The sequence below is a fragment of the Carcharhinus amblyrhynchos genome, chromosome 27 (genome assembly GCF_965287045.1).
Source record: "Carcharhinus amblyrhynchos chromosome 27, sCarAmb.v2.hapA, whole genome shotgun sequence".
In the NCBI taxonomy this organism is placed as follows: Eukaryota; Metazoa; Chordata; class Chondrichthyes; order Carcharhiniformes; family Carcharhinidae; genus Carcharhinus; species Carcharhinus amblyrhynchos.
In genome coordinates, this window is record NC_137350.1 from 33,860,840 (window position 1) to 33,879,155 (window position 18,316).

The 18,316-nt window shown below is 44.2% G+C and overlaps 1 protein-coding gene across 2 annotated transcripts in view; it reads left to right on the forward strand.

Annotated features, from left to right (window-relative positions):
• cacnb1 (calcium channel, voltage-dependent, beta 1 subunit) overlaps nucleotides 1-18,316 on the forward strand; it is a 260,012-nt gene that overhangs the window by 28,465 nt on the left and 213,231 nt on the right. For both annotated transcript variants that reach the window (XM_080213746.1, XM_080213747.1), the window contains exon 2: nucleotides 1,916-2,002. In XM_080213746.1, coding sequence (XP_080069872.1) covers nucleotides 1,916-2,002 — 87 coding nt within the window. The remainder of the gene's footprint in view (nucleotides 1-1,915; nucleotides 2,003-18,316) is intronic.

The window sequence follows — 18,316 nt, forward strand, 5'->3', positions numbered from 1 at the left end:
GTTGCGCATTCACTTTCCAATGAGTGTACGGCAGAGCCCACTTTGTGTAGGAACAATATTCAAATCATGATTTTCAGAATACACGTGCACAAAGCCCGTCCACCGTCTACAAGGCACAAGTCAGGAGTGTGATGGAATACTCCACACTTGTCTGGATGGGTGCAGCTCCAACAAGACTGAAGGAACTTAACACCATCCAGGACAAAGCAGCCCGCTTGGTTGGCACACATCCACTTCCTCCACCACCGATGCTCAGTAGCAGCAGTGTGTACCATCTACAGGATGCACTGCAGAAATTCATCAAAGATCCTTAGGCAGCATCTTCCAAACCCACTTCCACCTCAAAAGACAAGAGCAGCAGTTACATGGGAACACCACCACCTGCAAGTTCCCCTCCAAGCCACTCACCATCCTGACTTGGAAATATATCACTGTTCCTTTGCAGTCACTGGGTCAAAATCCTGGAATTCTCTCGCTGATGGCATTACGGGTTAATCCGCAGTGCACGGACTGCAGCGATTCAAGAAGGCGGCTCACCACCACCTAGGAGTGGGCAATAAATGCTGGCCAGCCAACGACCTCCATGTCCCAAGAATGAATAAAAAAAGACTCGTGGTTGGTGCAGACTCGATGGGCCGAAGGGCCTCTTTCTGCACTGTAGGGTTCTATGATTCTATATTGGGCAGAACCCTCTGGCCCTTTTCACTGGCTGAAGGCGACCCTCCACCATGGCGGGCTCCCTGGCATCGGGACAGGCAAAACGCCATCGTCATTGTTGGGACCGGAAGATCCTGCAGGTGGCGAACCACCCCCACCGCTGGTAAACACACCGCGATGAGACTGGAAAATCCCACCTACTATATCTACCCCAACTACTGAGTCGCTGAATTGGTTACTGCAGCTTTGTTTCTCTCTGTGTGAGTTATGTTTGACACACTGTTTATGAAGTCACATTTTATTTCTATTCATTGTTAAGTAAGTGTTTGTGGTTTGCTCTGTTGTGGAAACAGGAGCTATGAAAATGTTCCTGCAGCGAGGTAGCTTGATCCAGTAACTTTGGTCTTTCACTATTATCACAGCTTGTTAAAGGTTTAAATTTCTACAGTCAAGAAAGGATTGAAATTTTGTTACACAGAAAGTTAACAAACTATTATGCAAAAAATTGTGCATTTTCAAAGCTGGCTGTTTCCCATTTTATCATTTCAATAATTGATGATAACCAGTCTGTGAGCAAAGCAATTCACTGAATCAAAAAAGGTCAGAGTACAGATGAAGGCCATTCAGCCCACTGAGTTTGTGTTGCCTCTATCAATGTGCAATCCAGTTAATCCCACTTTCCCCACCCTTTTCCTGTGTTCCCCCAGTGCTGTCCTGACCAACATTCATCCCTCAACCAACAACCTAAACTGGTCATTATCTCTGTGCTGTCAGTGGTGGCAGATTCTACCTGCTGTGCAGATGTACATTGTGGCTGGTTGTCCAAACTCAAACACTTGCTGAGAGGGATTACCGGTGGACAATCAGGAATGGAAACTCTGGCTCCAATATTCCCTTCACATATTTGCGGGAGATTGAGGATAACTGCAGCACCCCAATCAACAGCTCTGTTAATTGAAGAAGAGACAAAGGCTGGACCTTTACTGGCCCGCCTACCATGGGAATCGGAGCAGGAACATGGAAAGCTCCGTTGACTTTGGGTGGGATTTTAGTTTCAGGATGACTGAGCCTGTAAAATCTCCCCAGAGGGTCAAACACCCGACCTTCTTATTCCGTACATCTCAGACAAACATTGGGCGGAATGTATACCAAGTGAATCATTGAGAAAACTTCAAGGTTACAAGATCCACTTTTAAAGAATTAGGCATCGATTTGTCACAAATCTTTTAACTTATTTTTCTTCTTTTTCGCTCCAAAGGGAAAGTACGCCAAAAGGAAGAGTCGATTCAAGCGTTCCGATGGTAGCACATCCTCAGATACAACATCCAACAGCTTTGTTAGACAGGTGAGTAGATGATTAAACGTACTATCAGCTGACTATATTGTGTGTGTGTGTTCTTATCAATAATACTGTGGTCAGTACTGACCTCATCCACTTCCTGCGGTAAGACTCTGTACTGTAGAGTACGTCCTCTTCAACAACATGTATTACATGAATTTGGGTTTAATGATTTCCTTTCCTGGAACTGGTTGTCGGTCTCACATCTTCCTCAATTTGCTGATTTTTAAACCTAAGCCTGATAATAATTTATCCAATTTGTTAAATTTCCTCCCTCTCTTGATGCCATTTATACTTCTCGAATCTTGATTTTCAGAAACAAACTATCATGTAGGAGGAGGTGAAATAATCAGAGCGCTGTTAAAATTTGAGCACGGCGCCACAGTGGTTAGCACTGCTGCCTCACGGTGCCAGGGACCCGGGTTCGATCCTGGCCCTGGGGGTCACTGTTTCTGTGAGGTTTGCATGTTCTCCTCATGTCGGCGTGGGTTTCCTCTGGGTACTCCGATTTCCTCCCATGATGTGTGGGTTAGGCTGATTGGCCATGCTAAATTGCCCCTTGGTGGCAAGGAGGCTTTCAGGGTAAATACGTGGGCTATGGGGATAGGGTAGGATTGGTGTCAGTGCAGACTTGATGGGCTGAATGGCCTCCTCCTGCACTGTCAGGATTCTGTGATTTATAATCTATTTCAATATTTTAGATGTAATGTATCCAAGTTTATTGATGATACAAAGTTGTAAGAATGTGAACTCTGAAGAGATATAGACAGGCTCATTGAGGAGACCAAGGACATGGTGAACGGAATTTAATAATGTGGGAAGTGTAGCGATTGTCCCTTTAAGGGCAAGACAGCCCATGTGACCCTTACTCTGCAGTGTTGCCCTTAAAGGGACAATCACCACAGAGCGCAAAGTTATTCATTTGGAAAGGAAAAACAGGAAAGCAGTTTGTGTTTCAAATGATAAGAGATACTGCTTTTCAGAGGAAGCCCTGGGTGTATGAATCACCGACTGTCAGCAAGCAATTAGGATGGTGGGTGTATGTTAACTTTTATTACGAGAGGGTTGGAGTAATAGTGTGAACACCCAGTCAGAAGTCAACACAGCTCCCATTTCCCAAAAAAAAGAATTGGACTCCAGTTTCCTGATGTTTCCCTATCTAAATATTTTTTATCTTATATTTTAAAAGTAGGAGCAGAAGTAGGCGTTATGAACTTTACCCTCATTCAATAAGACATTTGCTGAATTTCTTCTGGTATACGGACCAAGGAAGGGCAAAAGGTTTTTTTTAGTTTAATTAGGGCATCATGATTGGCATGGGCTTGGAGGGCCGAAGGGCCTGTTCCTGTGCTGTATTTTTCTTCGTACTATCTTAGTTCTTTAATTCTTTCTTTCCTTCCCCAAGTACCTTGTGTAATAAGTCCAGCAGTCCTATCACCAAAATCCCTTTAATAACAGTTCTGACAACAGCATACAGAGTGCTATCAGTTAATGGTCTATATCTAGAGTCCCAGAGGAACTGGCACGCCTGGTTAAATACAAAGCAAGAGGCTCCCAGATTGGCCCATCAAATTAACCCTTAATCAGGGATTTATTTTGTTTATTACAAATACGTTATGACAAAAGCAGTTATAAATATTCAAAATACAAAAATGAAAGATACATTACCAATGGCTAACACCATCTATTTATTAATAACCTACAATCTTCTATTTAGGAAGGTTTCATTGTGGGTTATAGTTTTCCAAGGCATTGCCCTCTAAATACACCTCATAATTTACAAATTATAATTTACAAATCTACAAACATCAATACAACACAGCAAACTGTTCACAACAAAAATAAACACTCAAGCATATCCATTGCCCTCCTGGGAGTTCATATTCCAACAGGCCCTCAAGTGCTTGATTAAAGTCATTACACCTTGATTACCTTAGGGCTTGGATATTTATCGATCTTGGGCTTGAATATACCCATTGGCTCTCTGGATAAAGAATTCCAAATAGAATTGGATAAAGCCCCTGATCTGTTGGCTTTACTGAAGTCCTCCATTCTCTCCTGGAGTTCACTCTTCCAGCGTTATCCAAGTTGAACGATCTCCTTGAGGAATTATACTGATACGTGACACTGCTATGGAGCATCGGTACTGACCTATCCTCTGTCTCACTGATGACCTGTTGCCATGAAATAGCTGCTTGATTGGATTGTTTCATTCTGCACATAGTTGTCAGTAAGTCACCATTTCAACTGCTCTGCAAGGTAGATTTTTGGCATCATTAAACTTTTTTACATCTGAAGCAACATCTGGGTTTTTGTTATATCCTATTCTAGAATTATGTGAATTGCAAACACAAAGGTTTTGGGTTCACAGGCCTTTTAGCCTGTTGTACTTTATATGGCACAGATATCAGAGCCGGAATTCTCCGACCTCGTGGCTGAGATTCTCCAGTCCCGCTGCAGTGAATGGAGATTTGGCTGAGCGCCAAATGGGGAAGGGAAAGATTTAAAAAGGACCCGAGAGGCGAGTTTTTCACACCGAGGGTGCTGCAGATATGGAATGAGCTGCCAAGGAGTTGGTAGAGATGGGTACAATTATAATATTTAAAAGGCATTTCAATAGGTACCATGCATGGGAAGGAAAGATTTAGAGGGATATGAGCCAAATGCTGGCAAATGGTACTAGTTCAGTTTAGGAAACCTGGTCGGTATGGACGAGTTGGGCCGAAGGGCCTGTTTCCATGTTGCATGTCTCTACAAATCCATGAATCTGTTTGGCTGGTCTCCCATGTGTGAAGCTGGACAATAGTGGATGTCAGTAAACTTATTGATACATTGAAGCTGAAAGCAGGAATCTCAGTGGAACCCTGATGCATTGTTCCCTTTTCTTGTCCAGAATTGTCGAAACTAATTGGAACTCCTCGACTTGAGTGGTTCAGTTCTAGCAAAATATCCAACTTGGCTGGCCAATGGAGGTTGTAGACAGAAGACCATTCACTCTGTCAAGAGAAAATAAAATGGCCAACCAGTGTTTTCAAATTCTTCATGTCCATTTGCTTGTCACCGAGAGATGGGAGAAAGTTATCTTTTCTGCAGCTTGTCATTGAGGGAAAGGATGGTGTGATGTGCATGAGAAGACCAAAGAATGGGGGAAAATAATTACAAGAACATCCCCATCAATTGAAAAGATGCCAGTAGCAGTTCTTTTCTTGCCAGTGAGGTACCAGCTTTAGCTTAGTGGGTAGCACTCTCGTCTGTGAGCCAGAAAGCTATGGGTTCAAGTCCCACTCCAGACACTGGTACATTCAATCTAGGTTAACACTCTGGTGTCAGGACAAAGGGAATGCTGCACTGTTGCTGTCTTTTGGATGAAGCATTGAACTGTCTGCCTTCTGGTGGATGTGTAAGATCCCATGGCACTACTTCAAAAATAGGAGGGGAATTTTCCCTGGTGTCCTGGTATAATAACTCCAGGAGTCAGCTATAAAGGAACAGGGCTTTATTGCACAAAATAAAGTAAAGCAAAAACCACAATCCTATGGTGAACACAAACTGGTCCCAACTGAGACAGTTCAATAACGGACTCACTCAGGGGCTTGCTTTATACAGGGCTCAGTATATGAGCTCCACCTACTGAGATAATTACCAATCTCCAGGGAACTCGTATTCTACGAGTCCTACAGGGAGGTCAATCGGTGATTCCCCTATGCAAATCCTGGGGGTTATCAGATCTGGCCAATATTTATCCCTTAATAAAAGCAGATTATCTGATCATAGAATCCCAACTGTACAGAAGGAGGCCAGTTGGCCTATAGAATCTGCACCAGCAACAATCCACACTAGGCCTTATCCCTACAACTCCACACATCTACCCCACTAACCCCTGTAACCTACACCTTCTGGGATGCTAAGGGTAATTTAGCATGGCCAATCCACATAACCTACACATCTTTGGAGTGTGGGAGGAAACTGGGACGCCTGAGGGAAACCTACGCAGATACTGTGCAAACTCCAGATAGACAGTGACCCAGGCCGGGAATTGAACCCACTGTGCTAACACTGTGCTGCCTCATTATGTTTTGTTATGGAACCTCTAAATTGTCTAAATTGGCTTCAATATTCCGCACATAACTACATTTCAGTGGCATTCCAATGGCTATGAAGTCCTTGAGATGTTCTGAAGTTGTGAAAGGTGCTATAGAAATGCAGGTCTTATAATATTTCCCTGAGTGTCCGGCCTACAGGGAAGAGTGCTGGATGAGACGTGGTTCGCTACAGTTGCTTAATTATCTGAGTTAAGCCCCAACTGAGATTAAGCACACTGTGCAGCCAGTAATATTGTAAAATATATAACGTTTAAAAGGAATTAATTAAAGGTTACGCAATGGGGAATCACTCAGAAGGAAATAGATTATGAGATTTGAGACACAAATAGCTTTTTTTTTCATATAAACCTTCTCATCCCCTGATGCGCAATTATAAGTAATTAAACTTTAAATCAAAGCACCCAGCAGCAAACAATCACAACAGCACTCAAGACTGACACCGTACAATCAGGGCAGGGTGAGAGATGTGTTTTATAGATGGGCTGAAGGATATTTTTATTGGTTTGTTGATGGATTATTAGGTGAAGAGAGTGGGGATTCATCAAAAAACAGCATCTGTGTACAGAGGGTGATTAGATTCCGCGTGTGAATGCGTGTTGCTGTCGGCTTACTATTTGGAGAAATATATTTTAAGATTGGAGTGGTCACCGTGAGCATATGAAGGATCACAATGAGGCTCTTTGGTCTCTTAAGCATATTGCAGCTGCCATCTCCACCTGATTCGCATTAATTACCCTTTAACTGAAATACATAGAATTGGTATTCAGAGAGGGAGATGTATCTCGGTTGCATTTTCGAGGGGATTAGCTCACGCTTACAAAACTCTACAGACGCTGTTGCTGTTACGTGATGGCCACCGGAGAAAAGCTTTGTTAACATTGAGGGTGGCACAGTGGTTCGCACTGCTGCCTCACGGCGCCAGGGATCCCCAGGTTCGATTCCTGGCTTGGGCCACTGTCTGTGTGGAGTCTGCACGTTCTCCCCGTGTCTGAGTGGGTTTCCTCGGGTGCTTCAGTTTCCTCCCACAGTCCAAAGGTGTGCAGGTTAGGTGGATTGGCCAAGCGAAATTGCCCCTCAGTGTCAGGGGGACCAGCTAGGGTAAATGCATGGGGTTATGAGGATAGTGGGATCCGAATGGGATCTTGGTTCGTCCAGACTCAATGGGCTGAAAGGCCTCCTTCTTTACTAAGATTCTATGATTCTACAGCACAGAAATGAGTCCATTTGGCCTGAATGGTCCATGTGGGTGTTTATGGTGCACATGCACCTCCTTCTACCTCTCTACCTAACCCCATCAAGTTATCCTTCCGTTCTTTCACCACCCCACCCCCCCCCAAAATCTGGCCATGCTCCACCCCCATCTATTTATCTAGCTTCCCCTCAAATGCATCTATATACTTTGCCTCAACTACTCAGGGGGGCAGTGTACTCAATATACTAAACACTCTCTGAGCGAAGAGGCTCTTCCTGAAGTCTCTATTGGTTTCCTCCAGATACTCTGGTTTCTCCCCTCTGTCCGAAAGACATGCTGGCCGTGCTAAATTCTCCCTCAGTGTACCCGAACAGACGCCGGAGTGTGGCGCCGAGGGGATTTTCACAGTAACTTCATTGCAGTGTTAACGTAAGCCTACTTGTGATGCTAATAAATTGAATTGTTGAATCGATTGGTGACTAGGTTTCTCCCCAGCAAGAAGTAGCACTTCTGTCCCAACCAAATATCTTCCTAAGCTGAATCACCTGTCAACCACTCAGCCCCCGCTCTTCCAGAGAATGGAGTCCTAGCCTGTTCAGTCTTTCCTGATGATTACTGTCTCTTAGTTCTGACATCATTTCTTATGAATCCTTATCTGCACTTTTGCCAATGCCCACATCTAATTTGTAATGCGGAAATCACTGAGTTCATATTTTTTGCCACACTTTTACAGGCAGGGCCTGGAGTAAGACGGGAGGCTGGAGGGTGCACTGACCAGGCAAGGAAGGCAGTTTACAGGTCAGGCTAGGAAGAGGCAGAAGCTGTGAGGGACCGAGTTGGTGTAGGACTCTGAGGGAGCGACCGGTGTCTCTCAGTGTTGGCTGCAACACTCCTACAGAACAGCTCAGGAGAAGGTGGCAATGTCAAAGTAGCTGGAAGTGAGACGGGTAAGGAGTGCATCAAGGGACTGAGGAGAAAAGCAGCGAGGGTAGGGGCAGAGTTACGATGCTGGAGAGAATGGCAGGAGTGTGATTTGGGGGAGAATTTGAATCTGTTGATATAGGCTCTTTTTCATTATTGGCCCTTAGGTTCCAGGACTATTAGGGTGTCAGGGGCTGTGGTGTGGTCTTTCTTTTACTCATTCACAGAACATGGGCATCTTTGGCTGACCATCATTTATTGCCCATCCCTAGTTGCTCTTGAGAAGATGGTGGTGAGCTGCCTTCTTGAATCGCTGCAGTCCATGTTCTGTGGGTTGACCCACATGCCGTTAGGGAGGGAATTCCAGGATTTTGACCCAGCGACTGCAAAGGAATGACAATATATTTCCAAGTCAGGATGGTGAGGGGCTTGGAGGGGAACTTGCAGGTGGTGGTGTTCCTATTTATCTGCTGCCTTTGTCCTTCCAGATGGAAGTGGTCATGGGTTTAGAAGGTGCTATCAAAGGATCTTTGGTGAATTGCTGAAGTGCATCTTGTAGATTGTACACACTGCTGCTACTGCACGTCGGTGGTGAAGGGATTGGATGTTTGTGGATGTGTTGCCAATCAAGCGGGCTGCTTTGTCCTGGATGTTGTCAAGCGTCTTGAGTGTTGTGCCCATCCAGGCAAGTGGGGAATATTCCATCACACTCCAGGTGGCTGAGGGCACATCTAGGATCTCAGTGATGGAAGGGATGGGTCATTAACAGCATTATTAAGTGGCAAATGCTTAGCAACAATTTTCTCACTGATGCACAGTTTAGATTCTACCAGGGCCACTCACCTCCTGATCTCGTTCCAACCTTGGTTCAAACATGGACAAAAGAGCTGAACTCAAGAGTTGAGAGTTACTACCCTGACATGAAGGCAGCATTTGATCGAGTGTGGCATCAAGGAGCCTTGGCAAAACCGGAGTCAAAGGGAATTAGGGAGGAAAATCCTCCACCAGGTGGAGTCAAACCTAGCAACAGAGAAGATGGTCGTGGTTGCAGTCCAGGCCATCAGGGAAAGAGCCCCTCAGGTGAGTGTTCCAGGCCCAACCATCTTCAGCTGCTTCATCAATGACATCATTTCTTACATTATAAGGTCAGAAGTAGGGATGTTTATTAATGGTGGCACAATGTTCAGCACCATTCATGACTCTTCAGATGCTGAAGAAATCCATGTCCAAATGCAGCAAGATCTGGACTAAACCCAGAATGGTGATGACAAGTGGCAAGTAACATTCATGCTACACAAGTGCCAGAAAGTGACCATCTCCAACAAGGGAGAATCTAACCATTGTCCCCTTGACATTCAATGGCATTACCATTGCTGGATCCCCTACTATCAACATCCTGCAGTTTACCATTGACCAGCCATATAAATACAATGCCTGTGAGAACAGGCCAAAGCCTAGGAATCCTGCAGCGTTTAACTTATCACCTGACTCCCTAAGGCAAATCCACATCTACAAGGCACAAGAAAGAAATAGGATGGAATACTCTCCACATGTTTGCATGAGCACAGCTCCAACAACACTCAAGAGACTCGACCATCCAGGACAAAACAGTAGGATTGATTGGCACCACATCCAGAGGGACAGAGAGTCTGGAGGGACAATTTTTTCACACAGGGTGGTGAGTGTTTGGAACAAGCTGCATAGGTAGTAGTAGAGGTGGGCACAATTTTGTCTTTTAAAAAGCGTTTAGACGGTTACATGGATAAGATGGGTATAGAGGAATATGGACCGAATGTGGGCAATTGGGACTAGCTGAGGGGTTTAAAAAAAAGAGGTGGCATGGACAAGTTGGGCCAAAGGGCCTGCTTTCATGTTGTAATCCCCTATGACAGTATGAGTCTATGACTCATCCACAAATATTCAACCCCTCAACCACTGGGGAACACTAATAGCAGAATGTACCATCTATAAGATGCATTTCTGGAACTCACCAAGGCTCCTTAGACAGCACCTTCTAAACTCATGACCGTTACCAACTAGCAGGACAAGGGCAGCACTGTGGGCATATCTACACCACATGGACTGCAGCACTTCAAGAAGGCAGCTCACCACCACCTCTTCAAAGGCAATGAGGGATAGGCAATGAATGCTGGCCTAGCCAGTGAAGGCCACATCCATTGAATGAATAATTAAAAAAAACTTCAACTGGACCATAATGTCCAATAACCAAAAGAGAAAATGCTGGAAAATCTCTGCAGCTTTGACAAAGGGTTGTCTGGACTCGAAACAAGAGCTCTTTTCTCTCCTTACAGATGCTGCCAGACCTGCTGAAATTTTCCAGCGTTTTCTCTTTTGGTTTCAGATTCCAGCATCTACAGTAATTTGCTTTTATGTAATGCCCAATTCTGGACACCACACTATAGAGATGAACATATTGGCTTTGGAGAGGGTACAGAAGAGATTCACCGGGAAGTTTTACAGAGTTGAGAGATTAAGTTTAAGTGAGCAGACTAGAGCAACTAGGATTGATCTCAGAACAAAAGAATACTGGAAGGAGATTTGATAGAGTGTTTAAAATCATGAAGGTTTTGATGGGGTGAATTAAAGATAAAGGGGGTGGTTGTTCCAGTGCAATGGGCCAGCAGACAGCAGCGGAAGCCATTTTGCGGGCTTTCCACCACAGCCTCCACACAGCTCTGCAGCAAAGATTTTCAGCGTAATCAACTCCGCACTGGAAATCAGCGCAGAGCTGATTAGAATATGTTAATCAGCATTTCCATATAATTCATGGGCTTGGAGTAAATGGAGTTGTTTGATTTGATTTATTATTGTCACGTGTATTAACATACAGTGAAAAATATTGTTTCTTGTGCGTTATACAAAGCATACCATTCATAGAGAAGGAAATGAAACAGTGCAGAACATAGTGTTACAGTCATAACTAGTGCAAAGGTCAACTTAATGCAAGGTAGGTCCAGTTAAACGTCTGACAGTAGCAGGAGAGAAGCTGTTCTTGAGTTGGTTGGTACATGACCACGGGAATTGTATCTCTTTCCCGATGGAAGAAAGTGGAAGAGAGAATGTCCAGGGTGCGTGGGGTGGAGTCCTTAATTATGCTGGCTGCTTTGCTGAGGCAGCAGGAAGTGTAGACAGAGTCAATGGATGGGAGGCTGGTTTGTGAGATGGATTGGGCAACATTCATGACCTTTTATAGTTTCTTGCGGTCTTGGGCAGAGCAGGAACCATACCAAGCTGTGATACAACCGGAAAGAATGCTTTCAATGGTGCATCTGTAAAAGCTACAAGTCAGTCTCACTATGTTGATTCAGAGGAAGAACATGTTTAAGGGGCCGAATGGCCCACCGTTTTTTTTCTCCTGTTCATCTCTATTTCCAGCCCTTCCAATACTAGACTCAGCCAGAGTCAACAGCTTCCTTGGGGTAGACTGCACCAGGACAAGATTTAAATAGAACTTAGCTTTGGGCAGGGACAGTACCCTTTCGATACTCTGCTGGCGCACCAGTGTGGAGGTGAGGGGAGGATAATTGGTCCTAACAAGCTTAAGAGAGAACTGATGGACAGCAGGAGCCAGGCAATGATTAGAGAGAGAAGCTTCCCTCTGCGGTAAAGAGCAGGATGAATTATTTATGGAGGGTGTCTTCGTGCAGTTTAGTGTAATAAGCATTGTGGAAAGCAACTACTCGAGTTGCATTCAATAAACTGGATGGCAGTTTTGTTTTTGAAATTTCCCCTGCTCAGTCAGACCATGGCTCATTTCTGTGCCAACGTGCTATCCTTCTTACTAATTAACCTCCACGTTGTTATCACCCAGACAACTTCGTAACCTTGTTGTCCAGGCAGCATGTCTGGAGAAGAAATAAAAGTGACCCTGCCTGGGATAAATCGCAACGCTTATTAAAATCGTCAACTGATTTATTCATTAGAGAATTTAAGTATTGGTGGCCATGTGAGAGAGAGCCAGTTGGCCCATTGAATGTCATTCCCCCAACACCAAACTGTATCAGTATGGCAGGAAATAAACAATTAGTCGCTCAGTGTCTACTCGATGCTTTAATGCTTCAGTCTGGATCCAACCACTGAATGTTGGCTTATGCTTTTGCTCTTTGCAAATGTTTCATGTGCCTGAGGCATATTACTAGCATTTTAAATTTTAATTGAATGAGGTAATGATATCAAGAGATCAGGTGGGTGTAGGGAGGTGAAGTATGAATTGACTGTGATATAACTGAACAATGGGAAAAGCTCCTTTGGCTGGATTTTACAGAGCTTCCCGCCAGTGGGATCTTCCGTTCCTGCTAATGGCAGCCACCCCCCCTCCCCCTGTGCTTCATGTAGTGTTCCCTGGCTGATGAACCAACGCAAGACACTGTTGTCCTTCATTAACGGCACGGGAAGATTCCACCACACATGCTGCCCACACGGGGAAGGGTGCAAGGATGAGGGGAATGCAATAGAAAATGCTGCCTCTCGTTCCTCAGTAACAAAATTTAGTGTCTGAATTTGGCATGGTGGTTAGCACTGCTGCCTTATAGTGCCAGGGACCCGGGTTCGATTCCTGTCTCAGGTCATTGTCTGTTGGTAGTTTGCACATTCTCCCCGTGTCTGCCTGGGTTTCCTCCAGGTGCTCCGGTTCCCTCCCACATTCCAAAGATTAGAATTAGGTGGATTGACTATGGTAAATTGCTTGTTAGTGTCCCAAGATGTGTGGGTTAGGGGCTTAGTGGGGTAAATGTGTGGGATGGCAGCTTGATGCTGTGATGGAGATTCATGCAGACTTGATGGGCTGAATGGCTTCCTTCTACACTATAGAAATTCTATGATTCTATGAAATTCGCTACTCCTGTTTTGACACAGTTGGGTGAAGGGGCTGAATGGCCCATTCCCAGTTATAGTTTTGTGTGACTTCATGTCATTCCAGCCATCAGGAATGGTGCCACCAGAACCAATCACCACTGTAAAAAAAAATTGGAGAGTTCTGCCCAGGCGGCTGTGAGGATCAGGAGCACTATGGCTATCTTCAGGTTCTTGTGGAAACCATTTTCCTGTGTGCCAGAACTCGACCACGTTCTGAAGCCCTGAAGGAGATTTGCGCTGCTGAATAAGATGCTCAAAGACCTTCGAGCACACAGCAAGAAGTGAAATTGGTGAATAGCTGGCGACCATCATGAGATCATTTTGTTCTTGAGAGTCGGTCACTGGCCACAAACATTCATCAACATGAAAGTCAGCGAAGCAAAACTGGTTGGCAGATGATGACAGAAAAGTGAGCAAAAATAACCACAACTTGCATATCATAAATAGTCAATGGATTGACAGTGTGCACCCCAGGCAAGAATCCTGATGATAGATACACAGTTCTGGCTGCATTTTATTCCAATGACACAATATGCCCTCCTGTGTATAAAATCGACTCCTGTTCTTTCCAGCTCAAAGTTGTCTTGTCTCTCAAGTTTTCTGATAGCCACGTACCATCCTGAGTGAACACTCACTGCAAAGAAATGAAAGTCATCATCACACCCAGATTTACAGCAGCGCATTTTGCTATGGAACTTTATAACACTCCTGTTCCTCTGCCATCACAGGAATCGTACGCCTGGGGTTTATTTGCACTGAAGTGCTCCAGGCTCTGAAGAAGTTTAAACCCTTTTGAACATTGAGATAAGCTACACTGAGTGATTGATGATTCAGTGCTATTTTACCCACCTGACTCACCACAGTTGATGGTGTTAACAAACACCTCATGTGTCTGTGTGGCACCTCTGTGTCTATTTCCAATGGGCTAACACCTCTATTAAAATGATTGACAAAAGAAGCATAAGTTTTTTAAAGCTTTTATTTGTAACTGTCACAAGTAGACACTGAAAGACTAATTGTTTATTTCCTGCCATGCTGATACTGTTTGGTGTTGGAGGAATGACACTTAATGGGCTATGATGGCACAGTGGTTCGCACTGCTGCCTCACAGCACCAGGGACCCGGATTCAATTCCAGCTTCAGATCATTGTCTGTGTGTAGTTTGCATGTTCTCCCCATGTCTGCGTGGGTTTCCTCCGGTTTCCTTCCACATTCTGAAACATATGCTGGTTAGGTGCTTTGACCCGACCAGGCACCGGAGTGTGGTGACAAGGGGAATTTCACAGTAACTTCATTGCAGTGTTAATGATAAACCTACTTGTGACTAATGAATAAATAAACTTTAAGAGGCTAAAGAGAGCCAACCTGTTCCCCCAGCTTCTCTCAAATTTTTACAGGTGCACAATAGAGAGAGACTTGTTGAATTGCATTATGGTGTGGTATGGCACTGGGTGGTCAAAACTGCCCATTACATCATCAGCACCCAGCTACCAGCCATCCAGGACATTTATCATGAATGCTTTCTGCAGAGAACTCTCAGCATTATTAGAGATCCCACCCATCCAAGCCACAAACTGTTTGCCCCCTGCCAACTGGGAGGCGTTACAGATCATTCAAGCCCATATGACCAGGCTGAGGGACAGCATCTTCCCCAGAGCTGTTACCCAGCTGAACTCCCTCCTTTCACCTATTCCCAGTTGATGTGTATTGTGCAATATGCATGTATGCACTTAATGACTATTGGCACTATTTTATAATGACTACTTGCATTTGTATTTTTTGATATCTTGGGAGCCTGCAAGCTCACTTTTTGTTGTAATTATATTTGTGCATTATATCCTAACAATAAAGTTGAATTGAATTGAATTAGAAGAAGAAATTGGATTTAAATCATGCCTCATCATATGGCTGTAGTTTATTTAGACTTTCAGAAGGCTTTCAACAAGGTCTCACATAACTGTAAAATTAAGGCACTCAGGATTACAGGTAATGTCTTGAGATGGATAGAAAGCTGGTTAACAGATAGGAAGCAAAGAGCTGGCATAAATGGGTCTTTTTCTGATTAACAGTCAGTGACTGGTGGGGTTCCGCAGGGATCTGTGCCAGGACCCCAGCTGTTCACAATTATAAGTGATTTGGAAGAGGGGACTGAATGTATTATCTTCAAATTTGCAGATGGTACAAAGGTGGGTGGGAGGGTGAGCTGTGAGGAGGCTGAAGAGATGCTTCAGTGTGATTTGGACAGGCTGACTGTGTGGGCAAGTGCATGGCAGGTGCAGTATAATGTGGATGAACTTGAGGCTATCCATTTTGGTAGCAATAATAGGAAGACAGATTATTACTTGAATGGGTGTAAATTGAGAGAGGTGGATATTCAACGAGACCTTGGAGTCCTCATGCATCTGTCACTGAAAGTAAGCGTGCAGGTACAGCAGGCTGTAAAGAAGGCAAATGGTATGTTCATAGAGAGAGGATTTGAGTATAGGGATAGGGATGTTTTCCTGCAGTTGTATAGGATGTTGATGAGGCCATATCTGGAGTATTGTGTGTGGTTTTAGGTATCCTTATCTGAGGAAGGATGTCCTTGCTATCGAGGGACCACAGCGAAGGTTTATCAGGCTGATTCCTGGGATGGCAGGTCTATCATATGAGGAAAGACTAAATTGGCTAGGATTATATTCACTGGAGTTTAGAGGAGTGGGAGGGGACCTCATAGAAACTTATAAAATTCTGACAGAGTTAGACAGGTTAGATTCAGAAAGAATGTTGCCAGTGGTGGAGGAGTCCAGAACTAGGGGCCATCATTTGAGGATAAGGGGTAAATCTTTTCAAACTGAGGTGAGGAGAAATTTCTTCACAAAGAGGGTGGTGAATGCATGGAATTCACTACCACAGAATGTAATCGAGGCCAAAATATCTGATTTCTGGAAGAAATTAGAAATAGTTCTTGAGGCTACAGGGATCGAAGGATATGGGAAGAAGGGAAATCAGGATATTGAATTCAGTGATCAAGATGAATGGCAGAGCAGTTTCGAAGGGCAGAATGGCCTCCTCCGGCTTCTAGTTTCTATGTCCTATTTGGCGCCACAGGTAACGGAGAGGCGAGTGCAATTTATCAACCTCGCACTCATCACATTTCAAAAGCAATTCACTGCTTCAAGCGGTTTTTACCATGAAAAGTTACTGTATAAGTGCAAGTTTTAAAGTAGCCTTAAAGCACATTATGGTAATATGGAAGCTACTGATGTATTCTCATGAAATTTGGAGTGTGGAATGTTGTTTACTAATATCTCGAGCCTGTAGCCCTTAACAATGGCGACTGTATCCCCATTCATCATCTGCTCATGAAATATTGCTTCGAGGTCCCTGCCAACTGTGTTTTACCAGCCGCCTTAACAATGTGTGCTGTACACTAAGAGGAACTGAAGGATAATGTTGTCAACTACAGGGCTGCTTGTTGGGCACTGGTGACAGATCAGATAGTCTTTTCGATGGTCAGAGACCGGTGCTACTGTCATCAATTACATTATAAATTAGCCTTGCTTCGCTTGTATTCGTTGTTGAAGATTTGGGGCAGGTTCTTATTCTTATTCATTCGTGGGACAGGTGTCTTACTGTCTGTCCAGCATTTATTGCCCAACCCTAGTTGCCCGTGAAAGGCAGTTGAGAGTCATACAGGTTTACAGTGTGCAAACAGGCCCTTTGGCTGACTTGTCTATGGCACCAGTAAGCTAGTCCCAATTGCCTGCATTTGGCCCATATCCCTCTATACCCATTTTACCTATGTAATTGACTAGATGCTTTTTAAAAGACAAAACTGTACCCACCTCTACTACTATCCCTGGCAGCTCGTTCCAGACACTCTCCACCCTCTAATGAAAAATTGCCTCTTTGGACCCTTTTGTATCTCTCCCCTCTCACCTTAAACTTATGCCCTCTAGTTTTAGACTCTCCTACATTGGGAAAAGATGTTGACTATCTACCCTATCTAGTTCTCTCATTATTTAATAGACCTCTATAAGATCACCACTAAGCCCCCTACACTCCAGGGAAAGAAATCCCAGTCTATTCAACCTCGCCTTATAATTCAAACCATCAAGTCCTGGTAGCATCCTTTTTTGTGTTCTTTCTGGTTTAATAATGTTCTTTCTATAATAAGGTGACCAGAACAGTATTCCAAGTGTGGCCTTACTAATGTCTTGTACAACTTCAACAAGACATCCCAACTCATGTATTCAATGTTCTGACCAATGACACCAAGCATGCTGAATGCTTTCTTCATCACCCTGTCCATCTGTGACTCCACTTTCAAGGAGCGATGAACCTGTATCCCTAGCTCTCTTTGTTCTATAACTCTCCCCAACACCCTATCATTAACTGAGTAAGTCCTGCCTTGGTTCGATCTCCCAAAATGCATCACCTTGCATTTATCAAAATTAAACTCCATCTGCCATTCATCAGCCCACTGGCCTAATTGATAAAGATGCCATTGCAATCCTAGATAATCTTCTTCACTGTCCACTATGGCACCAATCTTGGTGTCATCTGCAAACCTATTAACCATGCCTCTTAATTTTTCATCCAAATCATTAATATAAATGACAAATAACAGTGGATCCAGCACTGAACCCTGAGGCACACTGCTGGTCACAGGCCTCCACCTTGAAAAACAATCCTCTACAACCACCCTCATTGAGCCAGTTTTGTATCCAATTGGCTACCTCACCCTGGACCCTGTGAGATTTAACCTTATGCAATAACCAACCATGCGGTACCTTATCAAAGGACTTGCGAAAGTCCATGTAGACAACATCTACTGCACTGCCCTCATCTGCCTTTTTGGTTACCCTTTCAAAAAACTCCATCAAACTCGTGAGACATGATTTTCCACTCAGAAAGCCATGCTGACTGTCCCTAATAGGTCCTTGCTTTCTAAATGCCCGTAGATCTTATCTCTCAGAATACCATCTAACAACTTACCCATTGCAGATGTTAGGCTCACCGGCCTGTAGTTCCCAGTCTTTTCCCTGCAGTGGCTCTGGAGTCACACATAGGCCAGACCAGGTAACGACAGCAGATTTCCTTCCCTAAAAGACATTAGTGAACCAGATGGGTTTTTCCGACAATGAATAGTGATTTCACTGCTCAATTCCAGATATTTTTTATTCAATTCAAATTCCGCCATCTGCCGTGGTGGGATTCGAACCTGGGTCCCCAGAAAATTAGCTG